This window comes from Paramisgurnus dabryanus, chromosome 6 (assembly GCF_030506205.2).
Source record: "Paramisgurnus dabryanus chromosome 6, PD_genome_1.1, whole genome shotgun sequence".
Lineage (NCBI taxonomy): Eukaryota > Metazoa > Chordata > Actinopteri > Cypriniformes > Cobitidae > Paramisgurnus > Paramisgurnus dabryanus.
The window spans coordinates 21,496,024-21,518,357 of record NC_133342.1 but is presented as its reverse complement, the minus strand read 5'-3'; the positions used below and the strand labels follow the sequence as shown (position 1 = coordinate 21,518,357).

General features: G+C 37.6%; 1 protein-coding gene across 1 annotated transcript; it reads right to left on the bottom strand.

Annotated features, from left to right (window-relative positions):
* Positions 1-18,167: 18,167 nt before the first annotated feature.
* Positions 18,168-21,347, bottom strand: glula (glutamate-ammonia ligase (glutamine synthase) a). The gene is made up of 7 exons (XM_065276023.1): positions 21,191-21,347; positions 20,332-20,517; positions 20,087-20,248; positions 19,859-20,005; positions 19,642-19,769; positions 19,349-19,548; positions 18,168-19,184 (listed from the first exon to the last, which is right to left on the bottom strand). The coding sequence occupies exons 2-7, from the start codon at positions 20,495-20,497 to the stop codon at positions 18,872-18,874; spliced, it is 1,116 nt and encodes a 371-aa protein (XP_065132095.1). The 5' UTR covers positions 20,498-20,517; positions 21,191-21,347; the 3' UTR covers positions 18,168-18,871.
* Positions 21,348-22,334: the final 987 nt, after the last annotated feature.

The following is a 22,334-nucleotide window of genomic DNA, read 5'->3' as shown; positions in this document are numbered from 1 at the left end:
ATTTCCCCGGGGTGGTCGCCACCGTGTGTAAGCCCGTTTCCCCGAGATGGTGTGAGTCGACTTCCAGGGGGATCGGATCTCCGTCGTTTCCCAGGAGGGTCGAGTCGTCTGCCTCGGTTCCCGAGATGGCCGCTCCAGTCTTTCCGGCTCCCTGCCCTGCCGGCTTCACTCCGGCTCCCTGCCCTGCCGGCTTCACTCCGGCTCCCTGCCCTGCCGGCTTCACTCCGGCTCCCTGCCCTGCCGGCTTCACTCCGGCTCCCTGCCCTGCCAGCTTCACTCCGGCTCCCTGCCCTGCCGGCTTCACTCCGGCTCCCTGCCCTGCCGGCTTCACTCCGGCTCCCTGCCCTGCCGGCTTCACTCCGGCTCCCTGCCCTGCAGGCTTCACTCCGGCTCCCTGCCCTGCCGGCTTCCGCCGGCTAAGCCGTGGTCTCCAAGCCCTCCTTCCCTCCCCCCAGACTCATCCTCCTGGACTTTTGTTTATGGTTATGTTTGGGTGGTAGTGTCTGGAAGCCACTCCTTGAGGGGGGGTACTGTCACGGTTAGTCCGTGTCATGTTTTGTGTCTGTTCTGATTCTTATCACCTGGACACTTACTCATTGATTGCCTGTCTTGTTTCACCTGTTGTCTATTAGTGTGTGTGTGTATATATACCCTTGTCTCTGCCATACTCTCTGCCGGTTCATTGTCTCTGATTCCTTGTGTGTACCTGTTCTCAGTTTTAGTGTTCCTGTGTTTACTTACCTGACATGTTTATTTCTCGTGTTTTGTTTCTTGTCTATTTTTATTAAATGTTATTTATTCAACCAGAACTTTGCACTTGCGTCCTCACTCCTGATTCCAGTTTCCCGGTCCTGACAAGGCCAAGTCAAAAATTGAAATCAATGTGAAGCAATGACTTTATTTCACAGGCAGAGTCACATAAATGATTTCTTCAGAAAATTAATTTATAACTTTAGTTAATAATACAGATAGCAATCACATCACTAATCCGTCATACAAGAGTTCATCTAAAGGCAACATGCTTTTATAACATTACAGTGACCTCACTGTTATCAGTGTTAACCACTGGAGGGCAATCCATTTGCGTGTCTGACTTCCAATCTAAAACGTCCCTTTTCACTGCAAGCTAAAAACACAGCAGCTTAATTATCTGCAGAACAAGCAAGTCGTCCCAAAAATCAAACTGCTTGTTCCTGACAGTGTTTACACTGCTGGGCCTGGTTCAAAATATACAAAGCTGCATGAGTCAGGGTTGCTGTCCACTTCCAGCTCATGCAGCTGTCTTTGGGGTATATGACAGGCTTAATGATAAAAACAAATAATCAGATAATCAACTGATATAATCCGTGTCAACGAGGCATTTATCACTCATAAAATCTTTTTAAAGCCTTTGAAGGGTACATTAAAAAGAATAAAAGTGGTTCTATTTCAGAAATTCATACTTTTACTTTTACTTTGATTGAAACCAAGACATTATCTTTGTTTGTCTGACAGCACACAGTTCTTTGAGCATACATACAGTATCTCTGAATGGCTGACATTAGACCTGGTGCTGAAAAATTTGAATGGAACATCCCAAAAAGGATTTGATTTTCATAATGAAGTAGGTTGATTACTGTATATTAAAAAGTTTGTAATATAAATACATTTATTTCAAGCTTTATGACACAAAAGAAAGAAGCACAGACTCAGGATTATTTTCTTTCCAGTGTTAAAGCTCCAGTCATTCAGCTGATGCTGATCAGCAAACTTCAATTCCTTCCTCAGAAAGGACAAAAGACTTTGATTTTAGGCTAATTTCAGCATTTCCTTTTCCTGCGCTGATGGAAGCAGACGGTTCTGGATTTGTACCTTTTTCTGGTTCACGCCTATTCACAAGTCATTTCTTTCCCCATTGCAAAGGATTTAGAAAGTGACCTAACTCTGAATGCTCACAATGTACATGTACTAACATTGTTGCTCCAAAATGTACAGTACTAATGATATTTATATTTTTACATTTTCCGATCTCCAGCTGACCAATGACTGATGCTTTTCAAGCTAAGTCACAGCAGAACACAGCAGAACTTTGAGCTCAGAGAAAGAGAACAAGACAAGTAATGAGTTTATTAGGTCATTGTCTCTGAGCCAGACTGATAAGGAACCACATTTAGTTGCATCACTTTCCCAGATGCATCGGAATTGTCTGATCAACATTTTCCAAGGACAATAAAACAATTGTCCTAAATTACATGACAGTGCAGTGAAAAGGAGTGACACATCACTTAAATCCATTTTTTTCTGGTTAATGATTTCTTGACCTGCTACCTTATGCTGTTGTTACATGTGCAGTAAATAAATGTATTTAAATAGATGTTTTTGCTGATAGGTCAAGTTAAAGCCACGCAGGTGACTTATTCAAATGCATGACACAATGTCATTTTTTCCATGTTGGATAAAAGTGCCAGTTGTTTTCATTTGGCTGTGATGACACTTTCATGTTGTGAAAGTCACAGAACTTTTTTATCTGAGACTTGACCTGAGACTCATGCAGGGAAACATCTGTGCGTTGGATTAGAGTTTTTCACTTGAGTTTATTTTAATAATCTCTATAGCTTTACTTTACTAACCTCGAACAACAAACATTGACGTCATTCGAACGCCCTTACATAAAAAAGCTTTCCGACGTGTTGAAAGATTAAAATGTCATTCTGTGAACACAGTTTCACTTTGCATTCTGTTGTGCACTTTTAGACAGCAAAAATGAATCCATACACTCCATTTTGTGATAAACTGTGAAAATGATGATATAGTTAAAAAGATATTGACATAAAATTGACCTAGCATTAAAAGTTAGTTCTTTATTCATTTTAAATAAAGAATTTATAACATCTGTAGTGATTTTAGTCGTCGCTAGGTCTTGATCTTTATGACTGTACACTGTCAAAAATAAAGGTACAAAGCTGTCACTGGGGCAGTAAGGTCCTAATATGTACCATTTAGGAACAAATATGTATCTTTGAACTGCCATTACGGACCTTTGAACTACTAATATGCACTCTTTGGGTACAAACGTGTACCTTTTTGAAAGGGTACTATCCCAGTGACAACTTTTGTACCTTTATTTAATGTATTACAAATTGTAATTTTATACTGTAATTATTTATTTTGTCTATATATTGATTTTGATTTCGAATGTTTATAGCACTGGCTGCATGTACTAGTCTATGCCACTTGTTTTTGCAGTATAGAGAATTTTTATTTTTTTTGTTATTTTCAACTTTCGTTTACATTTATAAATGCTAAACAGGCTTGTTTTTCAGTATCAGTGTTCATGAATGGTCAATAGACTGTGCTTAGGCCTGCGCAGTGATTCTCAAATTACTGTAATAGATGGGTAACAGAAAACACAACCCGTTGGAATTCCATGGAAATGTTTTTCGTTTGTGTAACTGCATGGATCAAATTTGGAAGTTGGTGCCTGCGATTCTACGAAATTTTGGTTTGACACAGAAACTTCAGCCCTTCAGTTTACTGACAAGACGAAACTTCAGCTTGAAACTTCTCAACACTTGCGTCACTCTTTGTCTTTCATGGATCACTTTTTGATTACTTGCTCAGGATAAAACTGCTGAGTCGACCACAATCTTGAACGCAACAGTTTGTCTGCAGTGTGTTCTGTTTTTGTGCCCCCTTACAGCCCGTTCTGTTGTGTGTCCTTTATTTGATGTAAATCCAAGCACTCTGTTTTGAGAAAAAAATAAAGGATTTACAGGGTTTAAAGCAACAGCAGGCTGCAAGACATAGTTTTGCTGGTGCCCTTCATTTTTCACTCACTTTAGAGGAGGTTAAGGGTATGAGAACAGGACTGTGGCATTATTATTAATATAATTTTTGGGTCACAAAATGTTTTAGCATTTATTTACAAGCTAGTAGACTCTGAACAAAAAGTGTGTGTGGGAGGAATGGGGTCAGACTATATGTTGTAAACAAGTGCCTTACCTTCTTGATCACACACACAATAATTTGGGTATGCTTTCTGGAAAATATCCTCACAAATACAGGATGTGTAAAAAATAATTAAATATAACATTAAAAATGATAGCCATTGTGTCTTAGAGAGAGCCTGTCTAATATAAACTAAACGCTCTCTCTCTCTTGTGTGTGTGTGTGTGTGTGTGTGTGTGTGTGTGTGTCTGTGTGTGTGTGTGTGTGTGTGTGCATGTGCGCGTGCGTGTGTGTGTGTGTGTGTGTGTGTGTGTGAGGGTCACATGCTGGCCAGAGGTATTCAGAATTTAATGAGTTATGGCAAGTGAAACAATTTATTTAACCTACTTTCAAAAACTGCACTTTATTCAGGCTTAGGAAACAAAATGGCAAATTTACTAAAGCAGATTTAGAATATTGTTTTTCAAAGAGTGTTAAAAAAAATATGTCAACAATATTACTGTAAAAAATCCGACAAAAAATGTTTTTACAACGAAGGCAATAACTTGAACAAAAACTTTTAATATGACATGTTCATTTATTATTTTGTGTATACTAAATAGGATAAGTCCTCATAATGTTTTCTTTCTTAAATTGAGTATAAAATAATATAAAAAATTCATTTTAATAGTAACAAATTGGGTTTACATTATATTCCTATATGTGAGTAAATTCAGAAATTTACTTCTGTCTGGTTGTCTAATTATATAAAGTGGGTTCAGGTGATTTTTTGTAATGAAGTTGACAGACATGGGACATTATTCAGTAAATTGAGTTAGATTATTGGTCCAAAAGTCAGAAATGTCCTGAAGTGTGTTGGCTTATTTAAAGTTTCTCAACTTCTGACTTTTTGTAGTATATAAGCCAAATGCTTCAATCAAATGTATAGTTATTCTAAAAAAAAAAAAAAAAAATGATTTCAGTTGTCAAACACAAATCAGCAATACTTTATTTTTCACTTAGAGGTTTCTGCACTGTAAAAAAATCTTTGCTGCCTTAATTTTATTTTGTGTAATCAACTCAGATTTACAAGTCGTTTTTAACTTACTGTTATTTATCTTGACAAAAGATGAGTTTCTACAACAATGAAGTTGACATATTTCAACTAAATTGTATAAATTATTACAAATTAAAAAGTAGGGATGCTCCGATATCTCAGCCGATAATGCTTGCTATACTTCTCAAAGAATTAAGGTGAAATGCAGCAACATCCAAAAGCCAGAGGGCGCTCTCGTGCACTCATTCAATATGCGCTGTAGATGAAGAAGAATCATACACACGCAGCTCCAGGAAATGGCTTAAGGATATATTTATATTGCTGTCCTTCAAACCTTTTCAGGTATTTTCATGATAATAAACAATATCTATAGTGATTATGTTTGACAAGTGTTACGTTTTATGTTGTAAAGAACAGTGATTTCAGATCGATAACGACTTATTGATCAAAAGCCGTAGTACATAAAATAGATGTGAATAATATCGGATGTGTGATTAAGAATAGTTATCGGCCATTTAATATTATTAGTGTATTGGCATTTATCAGTGCACCCCTACAAAAAAGAAAATTAGGGCAGCAAAGATTTTTTCAGCGCGGTAATGATTTATTGTACAGTTGAACCGTACATTCCTGACTTTCGTGAGGTCTTGTAAAAAAGCTGAACTGGTAATCTTAGATCAGGAGTGATGTCATTAGTGATCTCAGAGATTTTGTAATCTTATCGCAATCACCTTTTACTTACGTCTCACTTTACCAATGCTGTTTACCATGGGTGTAAAACTATTGTGTGTAATGCTGTATATTTACCTGCTTGGCATGTGCCCTGTTACCACATCTTACCAACAGAGGCCACTATTTGAAATGATCACAATGAAATCCTTGAGAAACTGCGGGCCTGTTTTCAATTTATCTAACCTTGATTTATCCTGTAAACTCCCTTTAACAGTCCCGGCTCAAATTACGTAAACAAGTTTACAGGAATCATCCAAATGTTAAAAGTCCGCCAATCTTCTTTAGTTGGACCTTGCTGGTTGAGATAACCATCAAACTATTTTTTCTGAACATAGGGTGGATTTAAACATCACGGGGTGGTTTCCTGGACAGGGTTTAGATTAAGCCAGGACTATGCCTTATTTATAGGACACATAAAATTTGTTTTTACAAACATGCCTGAGAAAAAACATTAATGCTTTACATCTTGGAACAAAACAATGCCACTGACCTATTTAAAGATAGATCAGTCCAAGCTGCTTTTAAGTAAGACAGCTAAAAGATGCATTTTAGTCTGAGACTAGGCTTAAGCCCGGCCCATGAAACTGCCCCAGACTTCAGTTGTATTACTGTTCTAAAACCGTGACTAAAAGAAGAGTCAGAGTCAGACGTGAGTCAACAGAAGGAATGTTCCTATTGACAACTGACTACTCCCTCATGTGTCAACACTTCCTGGAATAATTCTTTTAATGCAAGTCAATCCACTTGTTATGTCTGACGTCAAACAGCACTGCTTCCGGATCCAAAAGCTCTGTCAGATGCCTAAAGCAAACAACAAACAATATTAATATTTACACACTTTGTGCTTTAAAACTATGAAAATTGATCCTGTGATCCTAAACGTTATCTTCAAGTCCCAGATGACCAGACAGTGAATTCATCTATTATGAATTGTAAAAATTCACGTCCACGATGCTGGACAATGTAGTGTACATCAAATGTGTAATATGAATAAATAGCACCCATAAACGACTCTTGAGATTGTAGTTTCACATGAGAGGAGTGGAGGCTGGGACCCGGAAACTGTATTATTATGTCACGAATAAACAAGCTGATTAAATGTCTCAGATCAGCATGAATTTTTGTGATAAATGGACCTTGTGTGTTCCTAAAGGAAAAAAGAAAATTACCCCCAAATTGACCCGTCCTTATTTCAGTTTAGCTGTATATGACTTCATTTCTTTAGACAAAGACATGTAGAGTTACATTAAACAATATCCTGGCTCATCCTAGCTTTGTAATGCTATTGAATTGTAATTTATGTGCGAAACTGTAAATGTGTTCGGCTGAAAGAAGAAAATAACATACACCTAGAATAGCATTAAGATGAATGGCTAATTTCATTTTGGTGACCTTTTACTTTAACCTCTCAAATTCATCTATCCAAACACAACACTGCTGTTCAACTAATCTTCAATAAATGTACGATAATCTTGTAATTTTGACACAATTCTGACGCTAGTTTGAATAATCATCAAATTCTGTTTCTTGTAAATAAAGGTACAAAAGCTGTAACTGGGGCAGCACCCTTTAAAAAAGGTCCCAATAAGTAGCATTTAGGTACAAATATGTGCCTTTTAGGTACCAATAAGTATCTCTGAACTACCAATATGTACCCTTGAAATACTAATATACACTCTTTGGGTACAAAGGTGTACCTTTATAAAAGGATACTGTCCCAGTGACAGCTTTTGTACCTTTCTTTTGGGAGTGTACCCAAGGCATTTATGTGATCAGCTCTAGATCAGCCCAAACACAGGACCATGACCCTTTATCCAACCAGCACTTCATGTCTTTTTACACAATAGCCCCAGTAACAAGTCTAATAATTAGTGTTTAATAACAAAGTAGTGGGGACCTTAAATGTCAAAACAGTTCATTTAAACCTGATCTTCAGGTTGTTTCCCTATGACACATTATGAAATGTCAACACTGCTAATAATCCACAACAGACAGAAGCTGCATCTCTTTCACTTTATTTTTGTAAATAAAATATGTGCAACAATTAAGCTAAATGGTAAATTAAAATAATTAACTAGACTGTGTTTTACCTGTCTAGTAAGATGTGTTTATATATAAAGTATAGGTTTGTCTTTTCAAAAGTTCTGTCGCATTTCATTATATTTATTGAGTTGGCTTATGCATTTTTGGTTGGAGAGCTTTAGAAAAATTCATGTGATTTCCAGTATTGGAATTTCTTATTTGAACAGTGCACTGTAAGGGGCCAGTCACACCAATAGCGTTTATGGCAGTTGCAGGCGCCTTTTTTGAATGATATTCTATGGGCAGGGCGCGTTTGCGCGCTGTTTATGCGCGCCGAGCGCCTTGCGGTTTTTTGCCGCCTGCCTTGCACGCGTTTTTGAAGGAGCGCTGAGAGCGGAGAAGCGCCCGACGTCATTCGTGTCTTTCCATTGTCCAATCGAATGAGGGGAGAGGCGGGCCTTACGTTGTGTTGAGGGAAGTTTACAGTTGCTTTGAAGAACCGGACACCACTCGCTCACTCTCTCCTGTGTGTTTGTGCACCTCTCACCCTCAAACAAGGTCAGAGCAAGCGTCCTCTTTTTAAAGTTTCTGCTGATATGACAGTTAACAGCAAAAGAGCGCTCACGCTTCAATATTTGATTGACAAGACAGCTGACTCGGTGGTTGCTTAGCAATATGAAAAGCCGCGTCGCACTGCTCTTTTTTTAAAAAAGGCAGTGCGTCGCGCCTTGCGTTTGCAAGCGTTTAAAGCGCTTTTGGTGTGACTGAAGCCTAAGGGTTTTAAAATTGTGGCTACATTTATATGACAACAATGTAGTAAAAAACAGAAAAGTTTTAGTTTTTTTCACTTCTCATGTTTTTTTTGTGTGTGTATATATTCATTTGTAATTGACTGTTATGATAATGTTAACAATTAAGGAAGCAATTACCTTTTTTCTTCTTTTTTTCCCCTGTTAATTGTAACTGACAGGGGTGGGTTTAAATAAGTCTGACTTCTACCCACTCCTTTTCGAGCAATGGATAGATTTATGTTGTTAAATTATGAATATAACTGTTGTATAGATTAATCTTAAAGCTTCTTTATTGTTTTTGTTCTGTGTCTTTATATATAGCTTGAAACAAAAAATAAATAAGGCTGCCATGTTATTTTGAATATACTTACGCATGCCTACTGAACACATGTGCATGGTATCACCGTTATCATAAATTTTCGTTTTTATAGTTTTCAAAGAAATTGGCACTTTTAAAAACTTTTAAAAGTTAGCATTTTTGGGGCTCTAACGAACAGCCTAAATGCAGTTAAAGGAAACTAGTTTCGATTAAAAATGTAATGTGAACGGCCCTTAATAAAGCTTGGTAATCGGGTAATTTTCCCCCTAGGTAAAGTCCCAATCATCTTTGTGGTTAAACCGATTATCTTATCAGATTTCCCTGTGGTGCGAGGTGTGTTAAGAGCATCTGAATCTGCTCGGAAGCAAATCGGAAATATTCAACATGTTGAATATTTACGATCAGAAATCCTGTTGTGTGGGGAGAACATCAGAAATGTAAAAAGCAGTCCACAGTATTAATGGCATTTCTTTATGCCCATCGTCTGGCGTGTTTGTTTACTGTGAAGTCATGTTTAATCATGAGAGACATTGCAAGATTTTTGCTAGATGTTCAATGTTATCCGTCTAGACTCGCGCTGTTTGTGAACTTTTGTGAATGGAATTTGAAAATGTGTGGTGTGCTGTGATGACCAAATATAGGCGATCCGAAAATCTGATCACATTTAAAAAATCTTTTGGTGTGACCCTAGCTTAAGACAGGCTTTAAAATGTCCAACTGCCTAATCCTTGACGTGACCTTAACTAAACAACACCTGACGCAATGTCAAATTAAAAGGGCAACATACGGCAATATAGGTACACTCGAACAGTATTTTTTATTAAGTTTGTATGTGTAAAGGAATAGAAAAAGTGTCCAAATAAATAAACATAGCCAATAAGCTAAGATTGTTTCTTAAGAGGTCTTAAAGAAAAACATATGACTAACCTGTACGACTAGTCTGAGCAGTTTTTGGAACCGGACACTGGGCTCACAGGTATTGTAGGGTGTAAAAGGCCACACTTACGATTGTGTGGTGAGCCCTTGTTTCCTCATTCTTAAAGCCTCAACAAAATGTGATATGAGGGTGATTATTACATCCCTATGCCGCAATAGAGACAAAGTCAGAGGCGGCGATATCCAGCTTTAAGTGTCCTAACATGTTCCAGTCAATCACGTCACATCACATTAAAGAACAAAAAAACATTTACTGTTTAAATTTTGTAGTAAAATAAAAAAAAAGTATTAACACCATGGTCGTTTGTTTTTTACAATACCTTATTTTTGGTTTGTAAACCCCTTTTAGTTCAGAAAGGTGGGTTCTTTCTGCATATTGAAAATGAGTCTTAAGAAATCTTGGATTAACTTAATTTTGTAATAAAACTTACAGAAAAGACATTGTTGGATATCATTTTATACTGTAAAAATACTTTAAATTTCACAGAAGGTAGCTGTGCTAAACTTCCTTCAGACCAATTGCCATATGATATCAAAGTACCTGAGAAATTCAACATTAGACTGTTCCGCATGCTTTGGATACTCTCACGTAGTCCGGGCCACAGGAAGTTGAACGCACCTAATCTCAATAGAAGTATGCTTGGCATGATGTTAAATGATGCTGCTACCTTGGGTCAGCGTTAATTTATCTACCCTGAGTTCAAAGGTTGAAGATCCAACTTTAAGTGTTGTGAATTATGAGTTCTGAGATGTCTCAAGGCAATGTTATGACAGTAAAGTATGCGAAGAAATGTGTTTTGTTGGAGTTTTTGAAAGATGTACAATTACATGTCTAATTGATGTTCTGAGCGATTTTTGCTTGGTGGATGATGAAATCTGTAAATCTTTAAAGCAATCACCTAGTAAAACCTTAAAGGGACAGTTCACCCAAAAATGAAAATTATGTCATGATGTACTCACTCTCATGTTGTTACAAACCTGTATAAATTTCTTTGTTCTGATGAACACAAAGGAAGATATTTTGAGGAAAGTTTGTAAGTAAACCTTTTGTGGACCTCATTTACTTCCATAGTATTATTTTTCCTAAGTCAATGGGGTCCACGAACAGTTTGGTCACAAACGTTTCTTCCTTCATGTTCATCAGAACTAAGATATTTATATTGGTTTGTAACAACATGAAAGTGAGTAAATGAAGACAGAATTTTACTTTTTTTGGGTGAACTATCCCTTTAAGAATAACCCAGGACACCTTAAAGACAACATAGCAATGACCTAAAATTGCTCTTAATATTTGAATAACCGCAGAGCTAGTAGTGCACCACCCACAACATCCTGAGTTTCCCAATGGTTAAGCCACCACTCACAAATTTAGTTTCATTATTTCAACTAGATCAACATCCATTTCCATGGAGACATTTTACAGCTTTGTGGGCACCTACAATTTACTGTAAAATGTGAATCCAATAACTTTTAAAATGTGAACTCCAATGCCAAATGGAGTTAAAAATATACGCATCAACATAACAAGGATTTACCATTGTTTGTTTTTAGCTACCTGTATGTGTCTTTATCAGGGTCGTCATACATGCCCCTATTACATTAAGTCTATTTGTATAGCGTGATATATCCACGTATCATGGCAACACAGCTGATGTGCTTTCTCTCAAGGGTAAAGGTGTGCCTCTAAATAAAGATTACTGTAACCTGGTGACCAACTAGTTCCTATTTCCACAAAGCATACAGCTTATTGGAATAGGACTTAATAGATACCAAGTATTGAGAGTTATTGTTCTTGATGTTTTATACTAATTTAATATACTTAAAATAAGAAATTAACAATAAACAATCAACATATAACCACCAGTTATCATTTTGGACATATGAAGTGTTAGAAGCACTTTACATGTAAAGATTGATGCTTTCTAAAGTGAATTAAAGCTGAGCACTGTTATATAAAAAAATATCAATCATCAACATCACACTTCTATTTTGGTCAGCATCATACTTTTATATATATCCCTTTATTTGAACATTAATAGCAAGCTCTTTACGTGATACACCATTGATAAAGTGAGAGCTCAGATCAGAATGCAGTCTGTGGAAAGAGAACATTCTGTTCCTTTTTCCTTTTGTTTTTCTGTAACCGAATTCCTCTTATATTATGCTTAATTGTATTCATGCATGGTTTTCATTAGCGCTCTGTATTTTTAAACAGTTTAGGATGCGCATTTCCACTCCACAGGATAGAAAAGGGTTACAGAATGGGTTGTTTAGTATTATATAACCAATTACTGCATAAAGTTACTACAAACACAGCAGAAACAGCAAGGCACATTTATCATCTGGTCTTCATGCAACTTTTGCATTGCACACATCCTCTAGCATGCTTAAGGGCTTATATTTAACATGACGTGAATAATATTACAACAGACCAAACACTGGCCTTGTTCTGTATTTTTCAAAGGCATTGTTGTCAGTCTGCTGTGCTGCTTTCGAGGACAGAACATTTTATTCAACATGGGAAGTGAGAAAAAAAAATCACCTCTCTCGGAGGAAAATCTGGAAAAGGGAGGGTCTCTGTAGATACTGACTGTGCGGTTTTAAGAGAAAGGGAGGTTCTATCAGAAAGGGAGGGGCTATGGCTCTGAGACTGACATGTGATAGGCAGGAATTGCGTGGTTTTCCAGTGCCAGCAGTTTTCTTGCAGCTAAAGCGTCTGACCCTTGACATGCTTAGACGTAGAGCTTTACACCCATGTACATCAAACACAACCAGTCACAGCCAGTGTTCTGCCAAGGCTTGTTTACTTGAGTACTATTTTTATCCTCTTCTGCGCAGGTGCTGGAAAAGTGAAATGCTTCTTCTTTATTTTCTTCTTGGTCCTCATCATATTCGACTTAGAAAATGCCATAAGGATGATGATACAATGTTTGCCAGTGCGAGAAATTGAGCATTACATCACATCACTATTTATATACCAAAGAAAAGTTAAAGCAGAAGCTGCCTAGGAGGTCCTGTTCATGACTTTTAGGGATTTGGTAGGCCCTTCACACAATAATTAAAGACATGCTTATCACTCAGGCAAGCTAATTGATTACATCTATGTTCTGTGCAGTTTTAGCTTTGTTGGTCATGATTCCCCACAGGTCAAAGGTCATCCAGCTGTCTTCCTTGTGAAGTATTTTAGCAGATTCCTTCAATTTTAATCTTGCAATGGCTGGGGGGGGGGTGGATGTGGGTATATTATCAATCTTACTCCTGCAATAGAAATATGTATTTTGGGTTGTGCTGTAATGTACAATGCAGAATGTATGTGCAACTGTTGTTATGTTTTGTTACATAAACATTATTGTATGTATGCACAAAAGTAAAAAAAAAATGAAATATACAACGCTACAAATAAACTTGACTTGCAAGGCTGTAGATGGCAATAATACGCATGTGCATGATGTCACCATTTCTACAAACGCTAAAAACGTCAAACTTGCACTTTGAACTTGCACTTTCCAAGTTTGCTTTTCTAGGCCCCAAAAAGATGTTGTCATGTAAATGAACAGCCAAAATAAATAAAAAGTTTGCAGTTTTTAGTTAAAAAAGATGTTGTGTAAAGAGACTTTCTACAGTCTACTAATTTTCGTGTTGTTGTTTTTTAACCATTTGTATGTAAAATGTCTTATACACACTTGATTAAAATCGCATCTTATGTTACATTTGTTTTATTAATCGCAATAGAAATCAATCAACAAGTTAAGCAAACTGCACTGTAAAATACAGAGAAATATGCAAATTTATAAAATGTTCCATGCATACAGAAAATGTGCATAGTTAGTATACTGTGCATGGTATGCATACTGCAGAAATACAAGTAGGATGCCATCACAAAAGAAAACAGAATTGTATGGTATTACCAGATTTACTAGAACTTCCACGGCCTGTGGTGTTTTGCTGCTGATCTCCATACAGCTGTGGCTCCAGCATCCAGTGCTGTAATTAAAGATTGGGGGTTGCTTGCTGCTTGGGGGTTGTGAGCATTTACATCTCGAGAGCCTTTACCACTGTTACTTTTGCCCTCCAGGGTGTTGTTCTAGCAACATGTTCTTTTCACACAGCTTGTCAAGAAATCCCAAAGCTTTTATTATGAGCCTTGTATGAGATAGGCCAAATGCTATGCCTAATTTATTGTCATATTCCACTGAATCTGTCTGTAGCCTATACAATCAAAGTCCATTTAGGGAAGTTTTACTTTGGCGGTCATGTTTGCAACACCATTGTACATGTGTTTCATTCATGCAAAACCAAGTCCTATGTACTGGAATGAGGAAAGACTGGTGTCTTTAAAAGCATTTGTCAACGTCACAAAAAACATAATTCTGAATATATGGGTGTTCAAAGCCTAAACAAATGTGGGTGGTTCCAAAACATTTACTCGATCAGATGACGTTTTTATCCTTGGTGCCTTTTAATAAAACAATTGCTTTCCTAAAAGCTGTATTTACCTTTTTCTGTCGTAGGTGGGAGTGCAGCGGTGGAACATAGACACACGAATTGGAGTTTCAATTATATGGACTCTAAATGAGGCTAGTGAAATGTACAAGGCTGTAGCTAAAACACAGAGCACAGTTTCATTTATTTGGGGATTTCTGTAGTGGGATGGATTTGACTGATGCCGCTCTGACAGGTGAACTGGCATTTAATTAGAAAAAAGTGATTGGGTCCAATATCACTGGCTCCGACGTACCCACATATAATGGTCCCGACGCCCATATCCAAATAACAAATAAACCTGATGTCAACTGTAGTTTCTTCTGCTCAAACTGCCTTAAACATACCTTTTATCCAGGTTGCTTCATCCACACTAAAAAAAAATGCAGCATGACGTTTAAACAGCTTGATTATGCAAGTCAACCAATTCAAACTGGAAAATACCTCACAACACTCTGTACAGAGCCCTGCCCTCCGTCACTAAAGCCGTCATTCTGAATGTTGCATTATAACATGTTAAAATCGTCTCTTTGTAGGTGTGAGGAAAAACGTGCCGTTTTGGGTGTGTCCTGTTAAATGCAAATGAGCTGTTTTCCACACTAAATGGCAGTGCCGTGGTTGGGATGCAGTGCCGTGGTTGGATGCAGAGTGCAGATTAAAGGGTGGTATATTCTCCCCTTCTGACATCACAAGGGGAGCTAGATTTCAATGACCTATTTTTTCACATTTTCTAGGTTGATACAAACACTGGGGACCCAGTAATAGCACTTAAACATGGAAAAAGTCAGATTTTCATGATATGTCCCCTTTAAGATTTTGCTCAGTCTTTGAGCAGAAACCCTCAGCCCGGAAGGAACAGCAACAGATCCCCCTCCTTTATCGACCCAAAATTTCATGCTGCTTTTTGGATGAATTAAAGGCACATCTCAGCCAGTCTGTAAACCTAGTCAGTGCCCATCTGTTTATTTAGCCTCTGAATCACTTGTACTCTTTATTATTTAAGGGATCTCTTTCTTTTTACATTTATTCATGCAAACTAACTCATGCACACTCAACATACAGTACATACACTGCAAAAAATATATGACAGCTTCACATGTTACTGGCCTGGTAACTGTTATATAACGCACAAGGAACAAACAAACTGCTAAAAATGTGTACCCTGAGTGCACTAGAAGTTGCTTTGTAGGCCTATGCAAGTGCAAAAAATTTGGAGCATTACATTGACACATTTGGCAGAGGCTTCTATCCAAAGTGACTTACAATGCTTTCAGGGTATACATTTTAATAAGCGTGTGTTTTCTGGAAATCACACCAAAACATTTGCATTAATAACGCAATGCTATCAGATGAAATACTGGAACACATGTAAAAGGATATGTGTATCAATCACCTGTGGACTTGAATGCCATGTCCTGGTGCCGACTGCAGTCAACAGTACTATTTTGTAATAAAAAATCACATTGCACAGTGTAATAAAATAATACATTGTTTAAAACATTTGACATTCAATGGTTTATAATAAAGGCTATCATTTAGCCTTGGAGCAATTTTATTGCTTTGGTTCCTGTACCTTGTGAATGTTTCCCCATTTTGATTGCATAACCATGTTTTTATCTCCCCACACTAGAACCAACAGGGTTGAGCCTGAGCATTCTGGTGGTCGTCATGGCAACTGAGCATCATTCCTCTTCTCCAAGTCATTATTGAGTGGCGTGTTTCAGAGAGCATGTTATATTAGGGTCACAAGTACTCATGTGGAAGATGTGTAACATCTGAAAAGAATATGCAGTTAAACGACACTCGCTGCTCATATTGTTTCTATAACACTTATCAGGTAGTTGACATTTATTGGCTCTCATCTATAAGCCCAGTGGCACATAACATGCATGTAACAATACAATATTGTGTAGACCTGGATAAATAGTCAGCATTGCATTATTAGACAGCACAGAGAAAGATAAATTGGAAATCATCTTTCTTTCATGATGCACTTTTCTGTCTTTATTGTCTGTCTGTTTTTAAAAGCTAGTAAGAAAAGCATGTCAGCAGCCTGAAGTGTTTCTCTGTGCATGAATTTATGGAGGTACATGCTGTATTATTATGCATCTCAACCGGATATAATCTCTTAGCCCCTTGTTATAAACACTATTATGTATTGAGCTCATTGATTATCCTCTGATTTATTCTCAAAGTCTGTTTTAAATGGGACTAGCCAGTGGAATAGACCAAGCAGCTTAGCATTTACTTTATCATTAACCAGAAAGGTTTATTTTAGTGTTCATTGGAGTTAAACAGTTACCTGACTGCACAGAGCCATACACGCTAGTGCTTCCTTTTGTCCTTAGCTTGCGTATTTGGAAAAGATAATAATGGTTGGGTTGCTCTGCCACATCATTGATTAAACACTGCGCCACCCTGACCTACTCTAGATCTAACGTCGCGTACACGTTTGCATAATTACAGCAGTTACTTAATAACGTGTAATTTTATTTAACATGTATATTTATTCGTGCATTATTAAATAGAACGTAATAAGTAGACAACATAATAATTATGGACTTGTTGATACATAGAGAATTTATTTTAAACAACAGCATTTTTAAATAAATAAATTTAGATGTTTTGGGGGTAGTTGTCTATAGCTTATTTATAATAGTAAGAATGCTGACCTATCACTGTCAAGGAACCTCTTCCAAGGGCCGGATAGAAACAGCATTCTAATTTGTGATTGGTTGGCAGTAGTTTTGGGAACCAATCAGCGACTTTTCGAACAAAATACAAAGGCATTTTTTTTAGTCTGGCATGGAAATGTAGGTAAAAGGTTCCACAACAAACTTGTTAACCCAGCCCCCCACCTAACAGGGAGACACATGAAGTAAATATTTTTGTCCCAGAAGGATCGGATGTTCCTATGATTCATAGAATGAAACAGAGACACCGCTCTGTTCCCGCTTGTGAGCCAAAAACGTGTAGTGTTAGTGCATATGACAACTGTTATCTGAGCCCGACGGCTTCATGTTTATGTGCTCGTCGTTGCGTGAGATAAAACAGCAGTACGTCGATGATGTTGCAAAAGTTGAGCTGCAAACTCTGCAATATTCCAGCAATGTCGTCATCAATTGAGCTCAATGCGTTTTGTGTATAAGCATTTTGAAGACCAAAAAGTACGATTAGTCCAGATAAAGCAATAGATTGAATAAAATTATTTGTGGGTAGAGATACGTTTTCTGGGTGCTGCGTTTTGTTGCACAGAAAAATGTATCGGATTTGGAAGAAAGTAGCAGGAGGACCCTTCCGAAAAAATAAGTGTTTTATTGCAGTAACTATCCTTTATTTGGTGTATTTATTACTATTGGCAAAACCGTGGTTTTATCCTCTTTTATAGCACAAACGTGGTTATTTGTCGTGAAACGAAGTTGAAACATTCAGTATTTGTGTAACGCCACTTTTGAGGAAAAATTTCCTCAAACCATAAAGTTTTTTCAAACTGAAGAGCACACAAGGATATTAAAACCCTTACGAAAATTAACAATTTTTTAAAATGTAGTAAAACCATGGTAACCACAGTTTTTAAAAACTATAGTTAAACCAAGTAATACAGGGTCACTACACTTTCACCACAAAAAAAAAGTACTTTTTTGTAAGGGAATGCTTTACAGGTTAAGTATGCACTGACTCACTGGACCTAACGAGATTTGCAGTTGAAATGAAGTTGTTAGCAAATGGACAGGCTAAACCTGTTCAAGCATAACTAAAACGCACAACACTTTGTTGTGGAGAAATGACAGCAATGTGGCAGATTCATTTAAAGGCAAAGATTACAATGCCCTGGGAGGCAAACCAGTGTTCTTTTATCTCCTGAACAGGTTTTAATCCTTAGAGTTACACCAGAAGTAGAAAACAAGCACACAAGGTGGAGTTTGTGGTAAAAATAAATGTTTTAAGTCTCTTTTTAGCAACTTCAGATTTATACCAAAATTGGTGCCATTATATCATAGTAGTAGACAAATGACAAATAACAGAGTCACAAGTATAAAAACAGGACAGTTATTTAACCTCAATTGTGAAGTGTACCGCACAACATGAACAGTGTGTACAATCATAATGGATACAAAAGTCTGCCATTTAATACACTGCCAATGTATAACGTAACATTAAAAACATTACATACTTGAATAATCAAGCCAACATACTCAAGAACATGACTAGCTATTGGTCTAAGGAAATGGCATGTCATCTAGTATTGGCAGTCTCTAGGTTCTAAATGTGCACGTTAACTCATGCATGTCGTTCTTAAACAGAAAAGGCAGAACCACAAGATTGCTAAGTGTCTTTAAAAACACTAATGTTAAACATTCACTCCCCAAATAATTAAAAGGGAAGCCAAGACCAGCCCTGCAACGTGTCACTGTGTAAAATCAGATTAACTTCAGATAGCTTAATGTTAAGTTGACCAGTCAACTTTAGCGTTATTAAAATGCCAGGTTAGAACCACCCTGATAGAAAACAATACAGTACTAATTTGGCTTTATGGCCATAAAATAAAAGGGATAAGAGATGGGTGAAAGGAGTAAAGGGTATGGCAAAAGGGGTTGTAAATTCAGTCCAAGAGAAGAGAGAGATCTAGTATTCCACAGGTTCATCACCCTCTTCATCAAGCAAACATGTGCGAATCAGGGCCTCCGTGACTGCATATGGGTCACAGTTGGCAGATGGGCGGCGGTCCTCAAAGTAGCCCTTTTTCTCTTGTCCCACAGATCGTGGGATGCGGATACTAGCTCCACGGTTGGCCACGCCAGCAGAGAACTCGTGGATGTTGGAGGTTTCATGGCGGCCAGTAAGTCTGCGAGCATTGTCCAGGCCCCCCTTTGGATCATAGGCACGGATATGGTAGTCGTGTCTCTTTCCAAGCTTTTCGATAGACTCCTCAATGCATCTGATTATGAAAAGATAAATGTCAAACACCATAGCAGAAATCGAAGGTTTCAAAGGAGAAACAATACATCAATACAGCAAAATATAATGTGTCAATAAAGCAATTTCCATTTAATGTAGAATTATATTGGCTTTTAATTTTATTAAAACTGCATTGACACTCACTTCAACCCTCCATCTTCCCGCATTTCCTTGGTACTAAAGTTAGTGTGGCAGCCAGCACCATTCCAGTTGCCAGTAATCGGCTTGGGGTCAAGTGAAGCTACCACGCCAAAGTCTTCACATACTCTGTGCAAGATAAAACGAGCGACCCACAAATGATCTCCCATGCTGATGCCTTCACAAGGGCCAACCTGGAATTCCCACTGTAAAAATAAAACACCACAGATTAAGACCTCGTAAATGGGGGCAACACATTTAATGACCCACATTTGGAAAAACACTGGAACAGAGGTTACCTGAGCTGGCATGACTTCAGCATTAGTTCCACAGATCTGTACACCAGCATACAGACAAGCTCTATAATGTGCCTCCACGATGTCTCTGCCATAGGCCTTGTCTGCTCCAACACCACAGTAGTAGGGTCCTAGAGAGAAGTAAAGGCAGGTTTATGAACTAGAACCATAAACAGGAATTCATTAATAGTGTCAATGTCAACAGAGAAGGCACTCTTACCTTGGGGACCGGGAAAGCCGTTTGAAGGCCAACCAAATGGATGTCCATCTGTGCCCAAAAGAGTGTACTCCTGTTCCATGCCAAACCAAGGGACTTGATCCCTTACCTTTTCCATTACCTTGTTACATGTCTTACGATGGTTGGTTTCTGCATTTAAAACAGGAAAAGCTAAGTTTTCTATAAAATCATCTTACATTAAAAAAAAAAAGTGGTGGTAAACAAACATACCAGCTGGCTTCCGGTTATATTTGAGAACTTCACACAAGACAAGTTTGTTGGGGTCTTTGCGGAAAGGATCCCTGAACATGGCAGATGGGATGAGATACATGTCGCTGTTGGAGCCTTCAGATTGATATGTGCTGGAACCATCAAAGTTCCATTCAGGAAGATCTGAGTAATTGATAATACAATTAATTAACTCAAATAATAAATAAAAAAAATACACTTTAACACGCATGCTTCGTCTGGCTTACCTTCTATGCATTTAGGTTCTGAATCCAAGGTTCTGGTCTTGCATCGCAGCCCTTCTCCGGTTCCATCTATCCAGACATACATGACTTGAACATTATCTCCCTGAGGCAGCTCCATATACTGCTTTTTGACCATTTTACTTAACTGAGCACTTGCAGACGTGGCCATTTTTAATTACTATAGAACACCTAGGAAGAAAGAAACCACAAGGTTAGCCTACGTCAATATACGAGCTTTCGCGTAATGTGGACATTTAAACACCGTGGCGTAGCAGTCGACAAAATTACTCGTGAACATACAACGTTTCAAGTTCAGACGAAAGATAACGAACACAGCCAAATAAAAGCACAAACATGATGATAATAATACGATCACAACAGATCTAGTTAATCTTCTTTAGTAGCCGACTTGTACAAACATTGATTGGATTAGACCACGTGCTGTAGGATCTACGCTCTTGAATATCACATTCACTTGTGAACTCACAACTCGATCAGCATGTCTCCCCGGAGTATCGATGAATTAACGTTATATCTGTTGGTCAAGCGGTACTATCGTTTTTCCACAAACATGTCACACAAAGGAACTTCGAACATTTAACTGAAGGTACGTCGAGCATCCCGCGCTATCGATAGCATGGCAGCCGGTATCCATGGTTACAACGCGGCAAAATAATCCCAATATATATTATTGATCACAGTATGAATAAACGATAAACAATAACGACATAAGTAACAACAACAACGCTATTGCGTTTCCAACTACAGTGACTATAACAAAAGAATAACACGTTGCACAGACGTTCTCAAAGAGCACAATAGATACAACGAATTCCCAATAAATAAAACCAACTTTACGTACCTGAACACCAAAAGAATTTAAAATTTATAATGGCAAACTGGCAACTCCAGTTATTTGACTGATTTACTTGAGTTCGGCTTTCTCTCATCCTCAGTGAAAATGTTGGCTGTCGGCTTGATTTATATACCGGAGCAAAGGATCCAGTCGGATGTGATTGGTCAGATCAAAGCACGATCTGTTTGCTTTCTCGTGATTGACGGGACAGGCGGCTAGACCATTGGATGAGGCTCCAGCACTACAGTTACGCCCACTGAAGAATATTTGCATACCAATAGTCTTTTGTTGCCGGTCATTTCCACAATAGAGCGATAAAAAGTTGTTTCTCACAGCGAAGTTAAGTCACGGCATACTAGGTTGTTTAAACATGAGCTTAAAGAACATTTTGTTACAGGCTAACTGGAATCTCAACAAACCCAGATAAACAAACCTTGTTGTGTGAACGCGAGCCTCACGTTTAATAAGATGTTGAATGCCCCCATGTGGTGTAAAATTGTATGTTGTTAGTACCGCGCTTCTCTTTGAACTTGGATATTTTGGGATATGATCTTTAGACACAAAATATGTCCTATTTCAGGGATGCTTATACATATTTGTTAAATAGGAATATTAAACTATTATCGACATATTGATTATAATTTCATAAATGTATTGATTCATTTAATATGTACTTTTATAGCGCAAGAAAGATTTGTTTATTTTTAATATTGATAAAAAATGTTTACTCATCTGTGAACATAGTACACGAGTACAGAATTGTTGTAGCACCGTAAGTGATAATACTTATTTTTGTATTTGGATGCAATATAATCTTCAGCATTTTAGAAAACGTTGAGTGTATTGAAAGAGCATATATAAACTTTCCTTTCCTTTTCTTTTTTGATGTAAGAGTAATAAACTAACTTCCACCTAGAAACCAATGAGCTATCCCATAATCAACGCACGAGAAATCACAAAAATCACAAGATCATCAGAATTGCACCTTTTGCACTCATGAATCTTTAACTGTATCGTTATTGCCATGAAGGCATCAAAATGATGAAATCAGCACATTTGAATAATGGTTAGCCTTAAGACATGTAAAATAACTGAGCAATCTTCACACCACACAAACAAAACGTTGTTGAAGATTGCATTTGAATTCAAA